General features: G+C 29.3%; 2 protein-coding genes across 2 annotated transcripts; one reads left to right on the top strand and one right to left on the bottom strand. All coding sequences in view use genetic code 12, as the record gives it.

The window, feature by feature from the left end:
- Window positions 1-72: 72 nt before the first annotated feature.
- On the top strand, window positions 73-1,128 carry CCE1 (cruciform cutting endonuclease; the record flags this gene model as incomplete). The annotated part of the gene is made up of 1 exon (XM_064906055.1): window positions 73-1,128. One exon carries the CDS (start codon window positions 73-75, stop codon window positions 1,126-1,128), a length of 1,056 nt encoding a protein of 351 aa, XP_064762858.1.
- A 7,045-nt stretch (window positions 1,129-8,173) lies between these two features.
- Window positions 8,174-11,203, bottom strand: DFJ63DRAFT_312841 (uncharacterized protein; the record flags this gene model as incomplete). The annotated part of the gene is made up of 1 exon (XM_064906056.1): window positions 8,174-11,203. The coding sequence occupies one exon, from the start codon at window positions 11,201-11,203 to the stop codon at window positions 8,174-8,176; it is 3,030 nt and encodes a 1,009-aa protein (XP_064762859.1).
- Between the last annotated feature and the right edge of the window lie 4,166 nt (window positions 11,204-15,369).

Here is a 15,369-nt window from a genome sequence, read left to right on the forward strand (position 1 = left end):
TTTAGCAGCTATTATAAGCGCCAGTTCATGAAATACAATAACACATAGAAGAAGAAGATCACATACCTTACTATGTCTCAGAAGTTTCGTGAAATACTATCAAAGTGTAAGATAGATTCACTTAATCAATTAGCACTCATCAGCGGTATACCAATTGGCGGTACTAACAAACAAGGTAGAATTGAATCTCTTATCAATGGTTTAAATATTCAAAAACGATTACCCGAAAGAAATATTAGTATACTATCAATAGATATTGGGATCAAAAATTTTTCTTATTGTCAAATGAATGATGTGAATGTACAATCAGATACTGCCAATATTGTCAACAACTGGACCAAGATCGATCTTAATCAAATTTATGGATCGCTGTATGTTCCTATAGTGTCACTGCTGTCGATGATAGATTCAAAAAGATATTTAAATTATTGTTGTCAAAATTTAGTTAAAGATATAACAACTGCCAAAAAGCCAGATTTAGTTATTATGGAAACTCAGAGAACAAGGTCTAATAATAATGCTATAACAATTCCAAATGTTCTATTAAATTATACATTTGAGAATATTTTTTACTCCAATCTTTATAATAAGTATCCTGACTTGCTTATTGTTCCAATGTCATCCACAAGTATGATTCACTTTTGGTTTAATAGATTTGTAAATAAAAAATCTTTAAAAAATCTTTCAACTGCAAAAAAACTGAGAGCCAATTTATTCTTTCACTGGTTGGAAATGAATAAATTATTCACAATTCCAGGCTATAAAGTTGATGCAGATTTATCAATTCCTAAAAAATCACAATCTTTACTCAACCATTTAGATCTAATAAAAGGAGATAAAGTTGATGATTTAATTGATAGTTTATTTTATAATCTAACTATCAAAGCTCATGTACATAATCAGAAGGAGCTATATAATTTATTGCAACAAGAAGATGCTGATCTTAATTATTATATAATCAAACATAATATCACACAATTGCTGTTGGTTCTTGACATTATTCAACAATTTGATATGGAATTAGCTCCCGAATTCAGTCGCTACTTTGATTTCTTTGGTCCACTAATTAATCCTCAAGACATAGAGTATAATAAAATTCAAGAATTTGCGAAAATTAGTAAAATGTAAATAGTTAAAACTAATTATAAGTAAGCAAATCTGGCTCAAAATAGGTCCTAATATACCTTTCCATTCTTCATCTATACTTGTCAATGACACTTTACTGCTTCCTGATGCTATTCTGACCACACGATATCTATTCATTGTCTTTAAGTTATTCCTACGACGACAAAATCTGGAGGTTAATACTGCTTTAACCCCCACCCGTTTGAATCACTGGATATCGTACCTAACTTTTGCTTAAATAAATCTTACTGATTTATTAATATAACGGTCTTGTTTGACCTTCTATTCCTTCTAATCTATAAATAGAGTTTTTACATTATGTTTCTCTATTCCACTCCATTTATATTTCTAAATTTATAGAATATTAAATAAATGTATATTTCGAAAAAAAAAAATTAATACCAATACATAAACTTCACCATATAGATATAAATTTTGAGATAAAGTAGTAAGGGTTCTAGTATTATCTCAATAATTATTTATAATCGTGAACATTGTTTAAACACTTAACTTTCTTTAAGCTTAAATTTCCTATTTGGAAAAATATTTACAATTATAATAAAATATATGATCAATTAAGTAAAACAAAGTTAAAATTCATAATCTTCTGTAACTCAAAGCTATCAATTGAATTATGAAAGTTGACGTTCGTTCTGCTCATACTTAAAATCCTAATAAGCCATTTGATCAAGTGGCATGAAATCAATGTTGTTTTAGATTTGTTTAATAAAGTTTGCGCTTTTAAACGCGTCATGTTTTTGCCACTTTCGCTTTCTTTCATATTTGCAATTAGCCTTTCTCCAATAGAATGCCAAGATACCGATGAGACAATTATCACACGCCTTCTCAAAGTTAAGCTTAATCAGGTTTTTGAACTGAATTATGAATGAAAGGGGAAATTCTATTTTAATTCATACAAATAAAATGCTATCTACTTGACAATTATTTTTAGGCGTTCATGCTTTAGAGTTCCGTCGTTTATGGTTAATTAAAGACACAATTTGTAACTTCCCCTCGAAAGTACTTATATAAATATCCTTGACATTCTTGTAAATTAACTATTTTATTAACTACTGCTATTTGTTCTATTTGTATTAAATCTCCAATCGTGCCTAGCAGCTGTTCAGATTTCCCATAATCTAAAAAATCAACAATTTGAAGATCGAGGTATTTCACCAGACAAGAAAATTGAATATGCACTCCAACTACTGAATATGCCTACTACAGATTCTGCTGTTGGTGTCATAGAGTGTAAGGCTGATAATTTAACTTATCTTTCTCATGAAAACGTATCAGTGAGCCTACAACATAAAACAATAAGAAACAAATTAGAGAAAAATGATAAAGATATAATCAATACTAACAACAAACTACGAATCATTGGCCACTTATTACGTCAAAATAGTTAAAGAGAATGACGAAAACAAAATAGTTGGTATCGTCGAAATAATAGATAGTAATGTTTTGTTCACACAACTGAGAATTTATGATTTAGCATTAGATGTCTGTGAATTACATTTAACAGATGCTGTGACTATCAATGACATCATTGAAATCGTTGATAAACAAGGAGTTGTAAGTGCAATTTTGACAATACTTCCATAATAAAATTGAAAAATAAAAAAACAACCTGCTAGCGGTTTCTTTCTTTTTTTTTTTTTTTTTTTCCAGATTTGTTATATATTCTTACTCTAAAATACTATAAAACTATAGAATTTATATAAAGAGAAAGTATATAACTAGTTGAGGGAGAGAAAGATTAAAAATAAGAATTATTTTAAACTTAAAACTCTCTTGATTTGATGATAAAGTAGCTATTTTGTAAGATTTAATTGAAAATTGAAGATCAATCTAATGGTTTATTTAAAGATTATGAATGTAGAACGATACCCATGATGAAATAAAAGAAGAGTTGAGCGGTAAAGCTGGAACCTTCTTTTTGTAAGATATATCGTCAGAACTATAGAATTTATATAAAGAGAAAAAAAGTTCTTATTGTTTTGGAAGGTCTAAAGGCATATAGTATAAAATGTATGAATTAATATTAACTTTATATACGACAAAATAAATTCAAATAATTCTCATTTTGCAACTTGATTTTTTTTTTCCAAATTTGTTATATATTCTTACTCCTAAACACTATAAAACTATAGAATTTATATAAAGAGAAAGTATATAACTAGTTGAGGGAGAGAAAGATTAAAAATAAGAATTATTTTAAACTTAAAACTCTCTTGAGTAGATGATAAAGTAGTCATTTTGTGAGATTTAATTGAAGATCAATCTAATGATTTAACTTGATCCATTTCTCTTTTTACAAATTTGTCATATATTCACTTTCTGGTAAACATTATAAACAATAGAATTTATATATAGAGAAAATACACAACTATTTGAGGGGGAGAGAGGTTAAAAATTAGGATTATTTTAAACTTAAAACTGCTCTTGAATAGATGATGATAAAGTAGAATTTTGTAAGACTTAATCGAAGATCAATTGATTTATCTAAAATCAGCACCAGTAAAACCAACCAAACCGAGTAAATCTTTGAACCAACAGCAACATGCAATATTTATAACAGATCAACTCAAGCTCAAAATAAACTCATAAACATTACAACGACACAATTGCCATAGATAATTTTAGAAGATCAAAATCGATAGAATAAATTGGATATACAACGGGCGCTACCAATCACAATGTAGTATAAACTCAAAAAATTAATTCTCTTTAAAACTACAAAATTGTGCGAAAACATTAGTTAAATTCACCAATTCAAGCTTTTAACATATATATTTGAAATTTTCCCCAACTTCTAATTACAAAACTCTAAACGGGAACTCAGAAAACCTAATGAATCATGAAATAAATGATGATCTAGTTGAACCAACTCCAAAATTAAACCAACTTTTTTTCTTTTTTCAAACTAACACTAAAATATTATTGTGTACATCAACAAAAGAGATGAAATAGTATATCCCTACAACAAATTCTAAGAATTTAACTTTCAAATAATAAAATCTCCAATTAATTTGGTTAATATAATCAAAATGTATCCAAATAAACATTAATTCATCGGGAAATAAGCAAAAATGAACTTTTTTATCTCCGAATTGGTAGAATTTTGGACAAATTTTTTTCCAAATTTGTTATATCGTAATTTATAAAGAGGTATCGATTGAGAGCTATTAATTGGTTTTTATCCAATTCTGGATTGGCTATTATAATTTCCCAGGCTAATGGAAGTGTGATTCCCATTTTGGTCCATATTTGGCGACTTACGGAACATTCCAAGTATAGATGATCTGAGTAAGTAATCGATACCGGTTGATCACAAAGTTCACAATTACCTGATGATGGTAGCTGTAGGTGTATTCGGTGTCCTAGATTCACTCTATGTATCTGAAATATTCATCTTTGGTGAGGTGATTCTTGAGTGAACCTCGATTCTTGTGTTGAATATTATTACCTATTAGCACTCGATACCATGGAATAATATATCGTTTACCTGATTGGTGATGAGGGACATGAGGTACTTCTATCAGGTTGTTGATATATTTTTGTAGTTTATCTCTTAGGACCACATTCATTAAATGATGAGAACCCGTTAGCATTAGATAGATGGATTTTGCTCTTCTACCAGAAAGTTGAACTCCTATATCTTGAAGCCCATACCCACCCTGGTTGCCCAAGGCGGTTAGGTTTTCAGAGGATATATATCGGAAATAGTTTTTTACTAATTGCAGTAGTATATAAGAAATTTGGAAAAAATAAAAAGATGATGGTTCGGTACCAGGACAATTTAGGACATCACTGCTACTCATTTAATCAATTCAATGCCAAGGCATTCCCCTGGTGGAAAATTAGTTGTACCATTTACCGAATGGCATCGAACTCTACCTGGTTATGATTTCTGTTGAGATTTAGCCTTAAACCTGATAGCGTAGTCATCAATGTCAACCTTTGAAATGAATATAGAAGACATATTTGTATGTATTATACTTGTTATTCTATATATCTATACACTTAAAACAAAGGAAGGGAATATCTAGGTCTATTTATACTAATTCCATATGGGATAAATAGCCACTATTACCCTTATTACTAATTCAGTTTAGTACATAATTAATTTCTTTTTATAATAGTTATTTGGTTTATGAGTGACCATTTTCAATGAATCACTCCATTCATGATTTATGAGTGACCTCTTTGTATAAATCACTCCATTTATTTCTTTTGCAATGGCATGATAATTCGCAACTATTTGCTCCTTATATCCATTTACAACAATTTCTAAGGATTTTTGGCTGCTGTACGTATGCAATTGTTCCCACTCAGCATCGTGGATCTAAATTTCAACCTACATCTAGACAGTCAGTCATGCTCGGTTATGATTTCTCTTGAAAAGCATACAGGTTATATGATTTAACTACGCATAAAATCTATATATAACAAATTAGGAAAAAAAAAATTGCAGCTACCCAAGTCAAGTTTCTTGAAACGGAATTCCCATGTTAATTTCAGAATATAATCTAATATCATTGACAATGTGGCAAGATGCCGCAGAGTCATAGTGAAAGACACAACCCAAGGCTGAATCAGTCACTTGATATACCAGGTCAACGACATAAAGACTAAGTGGACCCAAGGAACTTTCGGAGGGGCAGTGGAGGTAGTTGAACCATCTGGATTGTAACCCCTTTTTGGACACTTGCTCCTCTTGTGTCCTTCCTGGTGGCAGTGGAAACAACAGATAACTTTATCTGGTCTGCCACTATTTCTAATGCCAATCAAAGCATTATCTAAAACAGTATTAGTTGAAATAGTAAATGGCTGACTACTAATATTGATACCTAATCTTGTCGAAATACTTTTGATATTATGAACATCAAATTCTAATTGTGGCTTCAAAAAGCCTTCCTGGTTTGGAATTCAGTTTGGATTTCTTTCCACTTAGTGTCTGGCAGAGTTGCAAAATATAATAACCTAGCGCAAATAAGACCTGAGAATTGAGCAAAAACATTTTCTCCAATCATTTTCAATGTATTTTCAATGTCCTTATCTGAAACAGCAGTGAACCAATCTTTCTTAATAAGTCTAGCAGTGTCGAAATAAGTCATTGTACCATAATCACGACAAATCAAAACATAAGATTGATGACCATCTAATTTGTTTTCCAAATTTGCTATATAATATATAACAAATTATAATTTAAATTCTATAGTTTTATAGTGTTTAGGAGTAAGAATATATATTGTTATGATTTGGAAAAAAAAAAAAACCAATTCGGAGATAAAAAAGTTCATTTTTGCTTATTTCCCGATGAATTAATGTTTATTTGGATACATTTTGATTATATTAACCAAATTAATTGGAGATTTTATTATTTGAAAGTTAAATTCTTAGAATTTGTTGTAGGGATATACTATTTCATCTCTTTTGTTGATGTACACAATAATATTTTAGTGTTAGTTTGAAAAAAGAAAAAAAGTTGGTTTAATTTTGGAGTTGGTTCAACTAGATCATCATTTATTTCATGATTCATTAGGTTTTCTGAGTTCCCGTTTAGAGTTTTGTAATTAGAAGTTGGGGATAATTTCAAATATATATGTTAAAAGCTTGAATTGGTGAATTTAACTAATGTTTTCGCACAATTTTGTAGTTTTAAAGAGAATTAATTTTTTGAGTTTATACTACATTGTGATTGGTAGCGCCCGTTGTATATCCAATTTATTCTATCGATTTTGATCTTCTAAAATTATCTATGGCAATTGTGTCGTTGTAATGTTTATGAGTTTATTTTGAGCTTGAGTTGATCTGTTATAAATATTGCATGTTGCTGTTGGTTCAAAGATTTACTCGGTTTGGTTGGTTTTACTGGTGCTGATTTTAGATAAATCAATTGATCTTCGATTAAGTCTTACAAAATTCTACTTTATCATCATCTATTCAAGAGCAGTTTTAAGTTTAAAATAATCCTAATTTTTAACCTCTCTCCCCCTCAAATAGTTGTGTATTTTCTCTATATATAAATTCTATTGTTTATAATGTTTACCAGAAAGTGAATATACTTTCTCTTTATATAAGTTCTATAGCTTTATTGTCTTCAGGAGTAAGAATATATAACAAATTTGTAAAAAAGAGAATAGAACAGTCTTGTTTAGTAACAAATATACCCCCATTTGTTGTTGCTTGAATTAATATACAAATAGATTTGAAAACAATTCTACCGGGATTCTTTAGATTGATCTTCAATTTTCAATTAAATCTTACAAAATAGCTACTTTATCATCTAATCAAGAGAGTTTTAAGTTTAAAATAATTCTTATTTTTAACCTTTCTCTCCCTCAACTAGTTATATACTTTCTCTTTATATAAATTCTATATATAAATTCTATAGATTTATAGTGTTTTAGAGTAAGAATATATAACAAATTTAAAAAAAAAAAAATTTATTCATGTTCTATAAGTCGTAATATTTAGCCAATTTTATTGTCTCGTATCATGTTTGAGTTAGCTATTATAACAACGATAGGCAATCATCAAGTTAACTTCTATTTATATAATTTTGGAAGTGCTGTACGATGTGGGCCCTTTATGGATAGTTCGTCAGTTCAGGATTTGGGCGAAATAATTTCGAAGAGAAATAACTCTGGTAGCGTTACAATTTAGTGCGTTAACATATTTGACTTTAGTAATTAATTGAATATACAGAAATTGCATAAATTGACTATATAATAAATAATTAATAAATTAGAGTTTATATTAATACAAAAAGCAATCAAAATAAAATAATGAGAAAAAGTCATAGCATATGGGATTGAAATTGAAAGCTATAATCTTCATCCTTGGAAGATACAAAATAAGGCAAGAAATTGAAATAAAAATATGAAATAATAATAATGACAATGATAATAATAATATAAAGGAAGAAATAAATTTTAAATGACTAATGGTTTCTTTTCTCTTAGTAGGAAAGTTAAATTATACAGTGGATTTTTCAATTGTAGTTTTTTCTCGTATCTTTTGATGTGTTGATGTACTCGTTTTATTCTTCAGCTGCATGGTTTTCTGCTATAGCTTTTGCTAACTCTCTTCTAGAATCTTCAAAATATTTTAAACGAATCTTAACTTCTTCGATTGGAAGTTTTGTAAAATTCCATTGCGCTTCCAGAGCTCTGAAATAAGCCTGTAAAGGAACGGTTAAATTAAAATCAAAACTAAACATTCCAATATCGTAGTTAAACTCTTTAATGATGGTAGTCGGATCGTATTCAGCGTTCTTAAGACGTTCATGTTGATTTTCATTTTCAGTCTCAATCATTTCCTTATAAGAACCATACTCCTTGACGTTAAAGTCATTACGTTCATGAGCTAAACTTGGCAATAATGGATAATTCCACAATCCAATGGCATTTTCAACGTTAAAATTGGTCATCATAACTTCTGTTAAATTTGAAAATTTCGGAACATTGAATTGTAAAATATCACCACCATGGAATTGGACTCTATCATGTTGTGGTTTAACAGCTGATAAATATGGAGAATCCTTCAAAATTGTTTTATTTGATAAATAATATGAAACCAACTCAACTCTATTATTGAAGAACTTGATGATTCTGATCAATTTAGTCGAAAGCTTGGCTAAATGAGTGTATTGAGCAGCATTAGGGCAATCTTCAACGCCAAATTTATATGTTACACAATCTAGACCAACAATTGGAACAATAACATGGAGAGCATCAACTAACATAACACTTCTGAGAGGCGTTACAACATGACTCATAGCCTTACCAACAGCATTAAAAAATAAATAGAACGTTTTTTGCAATGGAGTCATTCTTGAGCCTATGGAAATAGCTTCACTAGGAAATATTCTAAACCAACGAGTCAATAAATCAAATAACAATGAAGGAGATGTAAAGATTATATTGTCTGATTTATCTGTAATATTGTTTGACTTTTTATAAAAGTTATTAACGTATAACATTTTTGGATATAACTCTTCGATTAAATCTTTTAAGAAATCTTCTAATTCAACAAAAGTATTCAAGATAATACCATTATTCTTAGTTGTTAATTCTTGATTATGAATAATAAATGTTTTAAATTCTAAGAAATCCTCATACAATTCTTTAATGATATCAAATTTGTAATCGGGAACTACTGAATAACTAATATGATTATTATAATTTTGAATTGATGCTTGTAACGTAGGAGTTATCTCTTCAACTTTATTTAAATCTTGAACGTAATTATTAAATAATGATGCTGTACCTGTATGCATTAATGCAATTGTATCAACTGAGGCATGTAAATGTAAATATGTGGTCCAACCTGAATACATAGAAATCTTAATTGGATATTCAATATGTATTTTGGTTAAAGATTCTCTCAATTCTTTAATTAACACACCATAATAGTTATATGATTTTTTTGTTAACACGCTTAAATCCTCGGCAGTGAATGTAGTTGGGTTACTTTCTGCATTGACTGCTTTATTAACAACCTTAATCAAAACGTTTAAAGCTCTGTCCATAAAGAAGGAAAAGTAAACATCAAGGACTATACTTTTATTGAAAACAGCAGTCCAAAATATATCCATATTTTCGAATCTCCAAACAGGAGAATAAAGGCTGAAGAAAGATACATTATTTATGTCGAGAACTGTTTGTCCTGAAACAAGTTCATGCTTACGTTTATACGTCTTTACCAATTTTGAACAAATAAATGGCATACTGATTGCATTGTTTAAAGGAGTACCTGGATGTGATGGTGGATGTGACGGTGGAGAATAATTATGAACGATATTATTGTTCAAAGTGAATAAATACTGTTGAGGAGTATCTGTTTTTCTTGGAAATTGAAAGGGAGCATTATTATGATCTTCTGGTATATCATCCAAATGCAAATGCTTTGAAATCTCTGAAACGTTTGGATCAAGGGAATGAATATGACGATTATAATTTTGAGTTGAATTTTCAAAACTATGACTACTTAAATTATCATCTTCATTAGAAGTACTGTAACTCCCTGAAAAAAACTCGTCTTGAGGACTTTGTTGTAAGGCTTGTTGTTGAGTTATTTGTTGTCCTTGGCTGATATATTGTTGAGGTGGTATAAATGGCTGCTGTGGAGATTGAAATTGTTGCTGATCATTTGAAAGCTGATGATGATGTCGGCGATGATGATGATGTGTCGAGTTGTTATTCTGTTGCTGATGTTGTTGTTGCTGATTCTGATCCTCGAAACCAAACTTTAACTGGTCAAGTTGCTGACGTTGTAAAGGATGGGGCCATTGAGCTTCATTTGATCCTAATTTAAACAACGAATCTTTATATAATGCTACTCTTAATTCATCCTTTGATATATAGAAATCTGAAGGGTCAACATTCTGAGGAGATGCTGCAGCATGAGCAAAAATATCGTTTGGTGGTGGAGCATTAGGGTCAGCAAATAGTAAATTATTGTTATTATTATAGTGATTGTCATTATATGAGATATGAAGATGATAATTTGCTGGTGATGAAGGATTAGTTATGGAACTACCTGTTACACTATTATCAATAATAGTGCCATTATGGTTACTACTATGAATACTATCGGGATAAGGAATGCCAGAATTTGAATTAACATTTGATAATGGCGTGAATGGTTGAATATTGGATGGTGAGCCTTTAGTAATAGGGGTATTATTTAAGGATGAATTATCAGGAGAAAAGTTAGGCTGATGTTGATGATGTTGAAGATGAAGATGCGATGAAAGACTATCATTTAGAGTATTGGTTTGTGAAGGTGTAAGGTTGGTTGACGCCAATAATTGATTATCATTATATTGAGATATATCACGATTTCTCTTATCATTTTTCTTTCTTAAATGTTCCAATTTTTCAGGAGGAAAGTCTAGATAACCACAACGATAATTCTTCTTAATACAATTGGAACATGAAGGTAATTCTTCTGAACATTTTATTCTTTTGGCTTTACAATTGGGGCAACCGTCTCTTGAATTTTTATGAGTTCTTCGGCTTTTTCTCTCCGCCACTAGTCTAGGGAAAGGTTGAGACGGATACGACATTAGAAAATGCTATTGAATGAAGATATCATATAAGATGTAATGCTTGTAGGGGATGAGGTAATGGAAATGATTGACTTGAAATTGACTATAGCGGTTAACCAATGATTAAAGGTTGGTGATATATTTCAAATTCAGGTGAATGTTTTTTTTTGTATAATTAAATTATTTTTCTTCACTAATTTTTTCCCCTGTCATTCACAAGCTGGGGGTGGAACGAGTAAAAAAATTAAAGATTAAAGAAGGTGGGGTGGGGTAGACAATATGCTATTAGGCGTAAGTCTCCTTTGATGGACTAGTACAATGATAAACCAAAAATAATTGGAAAGACTATATCGTATATAGTTAAGAAACGGTTAAAAACTAGTTTAACCACATCATTATTTTGATTTATATATATATATTAAGTGGTGTTATAGCATATGAAAGAAGATAAGCCAAAAGAGGTGAAAAAAAAATTGCAGGTAAAAAAAAAAAAATTTGTAAAAAAAAATTGTGAATTATTTTTGGTTTTGTTTGTTCAGACAGCAATTTCAACTTAGAGTTAAAAAATAAAAAATATTATTTTGCAAATCAATAAGGTGCAGAAAAAAATAAAACCATATTAGAAAATATTCTTTTTTTTTTTAGATTTTATTTTTTTTCAAGTTGTCTACAATGCAATTATATAAGGTTAATGTGAGATTGATTTATATATGTAAATGATGGTAATGGTGATTAGACCTTCATTTAGGAGAAAAATAAAGAACTCCATTCGATTTGATGTTTAGTTCTGGTCTTGCTCAAGTCCTTATGCTTGACTTGCATATCACAGGCTCTTTTTATGGTTAGTGAGGGAAATATCGGCATATTCTGGAGTTCCAAGAGTAGTTATTGTTGTCGATCAGCCTTTTTGTTTATGGATTTATTTTTGGATTTTGTTTTATGAGGTGACCAATCTGTTGTCGATTGTTTGATGAGGCTTTGTTGTTTATTTTTATAGAAGTTTTATAAATCATTCTGGGTTATCTGGATATGGTACGGTGAGTAAATCAGGAACCATTCTAGAAGGAAAAGTTAATCAATAATGATATTACGGAGCAAGCCAGGATCAAAGTAAACAAATAATTACGTTTATGTTTATTTTTCTTTTTCTTTTCAGATGGAGCAATATTTCACCATAATCGAATCCGTTTTAGCCATACGACTAATAATAGAACATAGAACTTAATAATAATAATAATATATGTAGCGGTTGTAATCAATCAATATTGCGATACTAAACTCCGGAAACCGGAATTGCCAAGAACTCGTTTGATTGAAACCTGGTTCTCTAAACGAGATATTTCAGTTAGGAGTACATAAATTTATCAAAGCTTTGGGTTAATTTGTATGCAAGTATTTGTGTAAGATTTACTTTTTAGTAGATAAATAACTGTGATTTTTAATTTTACTCACTACATAATATTACTTTTTAACCTTTTTTAGAAATTGGCGAAAACAATATAGATGTAAAAGAATACATAGAAGCAAGATACTACATTTAAATGGGAAATGATAAAATAATAAATCATAAAATAAAAATTTGTTACCCATAAATTAAAAATAATAATGAAAAAAATATATTAAGGAGCTGCTGTAATGTAGGCAAGCGATTAATTGGCATTATACTTGTCTACATGGCATGATCAACCAACTTCTAGAATAGAAACATTGTCAATGTTTCTAATATTCTAGAGGCAGAAACAGATTCACCAATCAAATATATTTTGATATTAGGTTCACTAATAATGATTGGCATTACTAACATCAGTTGCCGATCAGCGAAAAGAAATTTTTAAATCCCAATTGAATGAAAAAAAAAAGAAAAAAGTTGAAATAAAAAATAAAAATCTGTGAGCTTAAAAAATAATTTACTTGTACATAAATTAATCTAATAATAAAGTACAACCTGCTGACATAAGTTCTTAGTAAGCGGCCGTTGATTATAAATTTGTGCTGATATTTTATTTAGGGGGAGAGGGGTAGATTTAATGTGAAAATTATTTGGTGAAGTCCAAAGTAAAATGGAAATGTGGAGGAGGGGAAGCGAAGTTTTGATTTAGAAATAGCACTTTTTTGCATAAACTAACCATGGACAAGAGGTGGTGGGGTGGAAGGTCAGGTCTAACACTATTTTATTTTATTTTATTCTGTCATATTTATTTGTTCTTGGATTTTATACATTACTTGTTTAAGAATGCAAATATTTAATGCTAAATCTAACCGGTTGAAGATGACATTTTTAACATCATCATTCCTAATTAAAAATTACATTCTATTATGTTTAAGATTTATTATTTAGAACACCTTCACATACTATTGTGTTCTATGAGATAAGGGAAAAATAGTGCAAAAGGGGAATAAATTAAACGGGAGAGGAACCTTATGGAAGAATGCTTCGATGGGACTCCGCATCTTCTTCTGTGACAGATAAGAAAAACTTCTTTCGGAACTTTCGTACATGGAAGTAAAGGGATAAATAGGGAACAACGGCTAGTGATTGAATATCATCGATGGACCTAAAAACTACCAATTGACAAGACAAAGGGGAGTGATGGGTTTAAAAAATTAAATTATTTTCTTTCAAAATGGAACACTTAAAAATAGTTTCGAAGACCATACTTCTATATGTAGAACACCATTATTTTTAAATATATGAAAGGAGAGAAGAATGTTAAAAAATCTTGGAAATTTTTAACAATTGCCAGGCTCAGGTTGATTGTTAATCATTTTATTGTTATGATTACAAAATAATTTTTGACAAATTTGGTGTTAAGAAAGAGAAGATGACTATCTCTCGTGTTAATAAACTATTTAGTTCTGCACCAAAACTGTTGAGATTTGTAAGTAATATCGGCTTATGCATATAGCACAATTGAAGAATACATTGTAGGTGTTAAAGACCAATCAGGATATTGATCACTTGCAAATGTACAGACAAAAAAATGTACATACAAATTGAAAAAGAAAAAAAAAGCGTCTTTGCTCTGAAATATTTTCCCCTTTGGGACAGAAAAGGGCGCCCTAATGCTTAATGCCTGTTGCATTCTAATGCCTTTGAACCCAATATTAAAGGCGATATTCATTAATAGCACAGGTAAGTCATTGAAGTCAGACTAATTTTCAACAACGATTTAGGGGAGTAAAAAATAATTCTAATCCATGCATAGTTTCATCTTGCTTTATAGAAAATAAGTAGGTTATAATAAATAAACTTTTAAGATAAAATATCAGTTACTACTATTATTAAATTATGATATTAATTTTCTGGTATTTTAAAATATATTTATATATTTATATATGTATTCAATCAAGTTTGCATTATTATTTATCCTAAATATTTTGCAATTGTACAAAATACCATATAGAAGTAGTAAGCTTAATTCTGTTCACCTTATTTCTAGTTATGAATCCCGACAATCAAAATAGTAATAGAAAGACCATACCACCAAATTAATGTGGTTAAGCCATAATTTCATTCACATTTTATGCTTTTAGCATGTAACCCTGTAATAAGATATCATTTATCAAAATTCGTGTAGGTTTAGTTTTCTTTTCTTTTGTTTTTTTTTTATTTGTTATTCGATTCTAAACTTTGTCTTTCAAAATTTTTAATGCAATAGATTATTATTTATGCGCTATATGCACCATAAAATTTATTTTCATGCACAGAGTTGTAATTTTTTTTTATAATTTTCTATTTGTTTATAGTTTCGAGTTTAAGCTGTGTAACTAGCTAAAGTTTGGCTCCTTTTTTTTTTAATCTATATATATATATACAGTTAAAAACGGTGTTGTAAATAGTGGAATTATCACATCACAGACGAATAAACCCAACACTTTAAAAAGCTTTTAAAACCTGGTATAAATCATATTTCAGAATCTCTTTCTTTTTGGTTTTCTCTCCGTTTTATTCGTCCTGTTTTTGGACATGGTTTAATTGCTCACATATAGATAAAAGTAAAGTTTAATACCAAATTCTAATTTAATCATTTGTTTTTTTGTAATTTTATTTTTTTTTCATATCTTGTAGGTATTTTATTTGAAAAGTAGAAAACAAATTATATTTTTTTACGAATTTTTGTTTTATTTTCATTTTCATTTCCATATTTTCCTTTTAAACGATATTGTCTTAAATTACATTTCCA

The sequence above is a fragment of the Scheffersomyces coipomensis genome (genome assembly GCF_036884675.1).
Source record: "Scheffersomyces coipomensis strain NRRL Y-17651 chromosome Unknown DFJ63scaffold_3, whole genome shotgun sequence".
NCBI lineage: Eukaryota > Fungi > Ascomycota > Pichiomycetes > Serinales > Debaryomycetaceae > Scheffersomyces > Scheffersomyces coipomensis.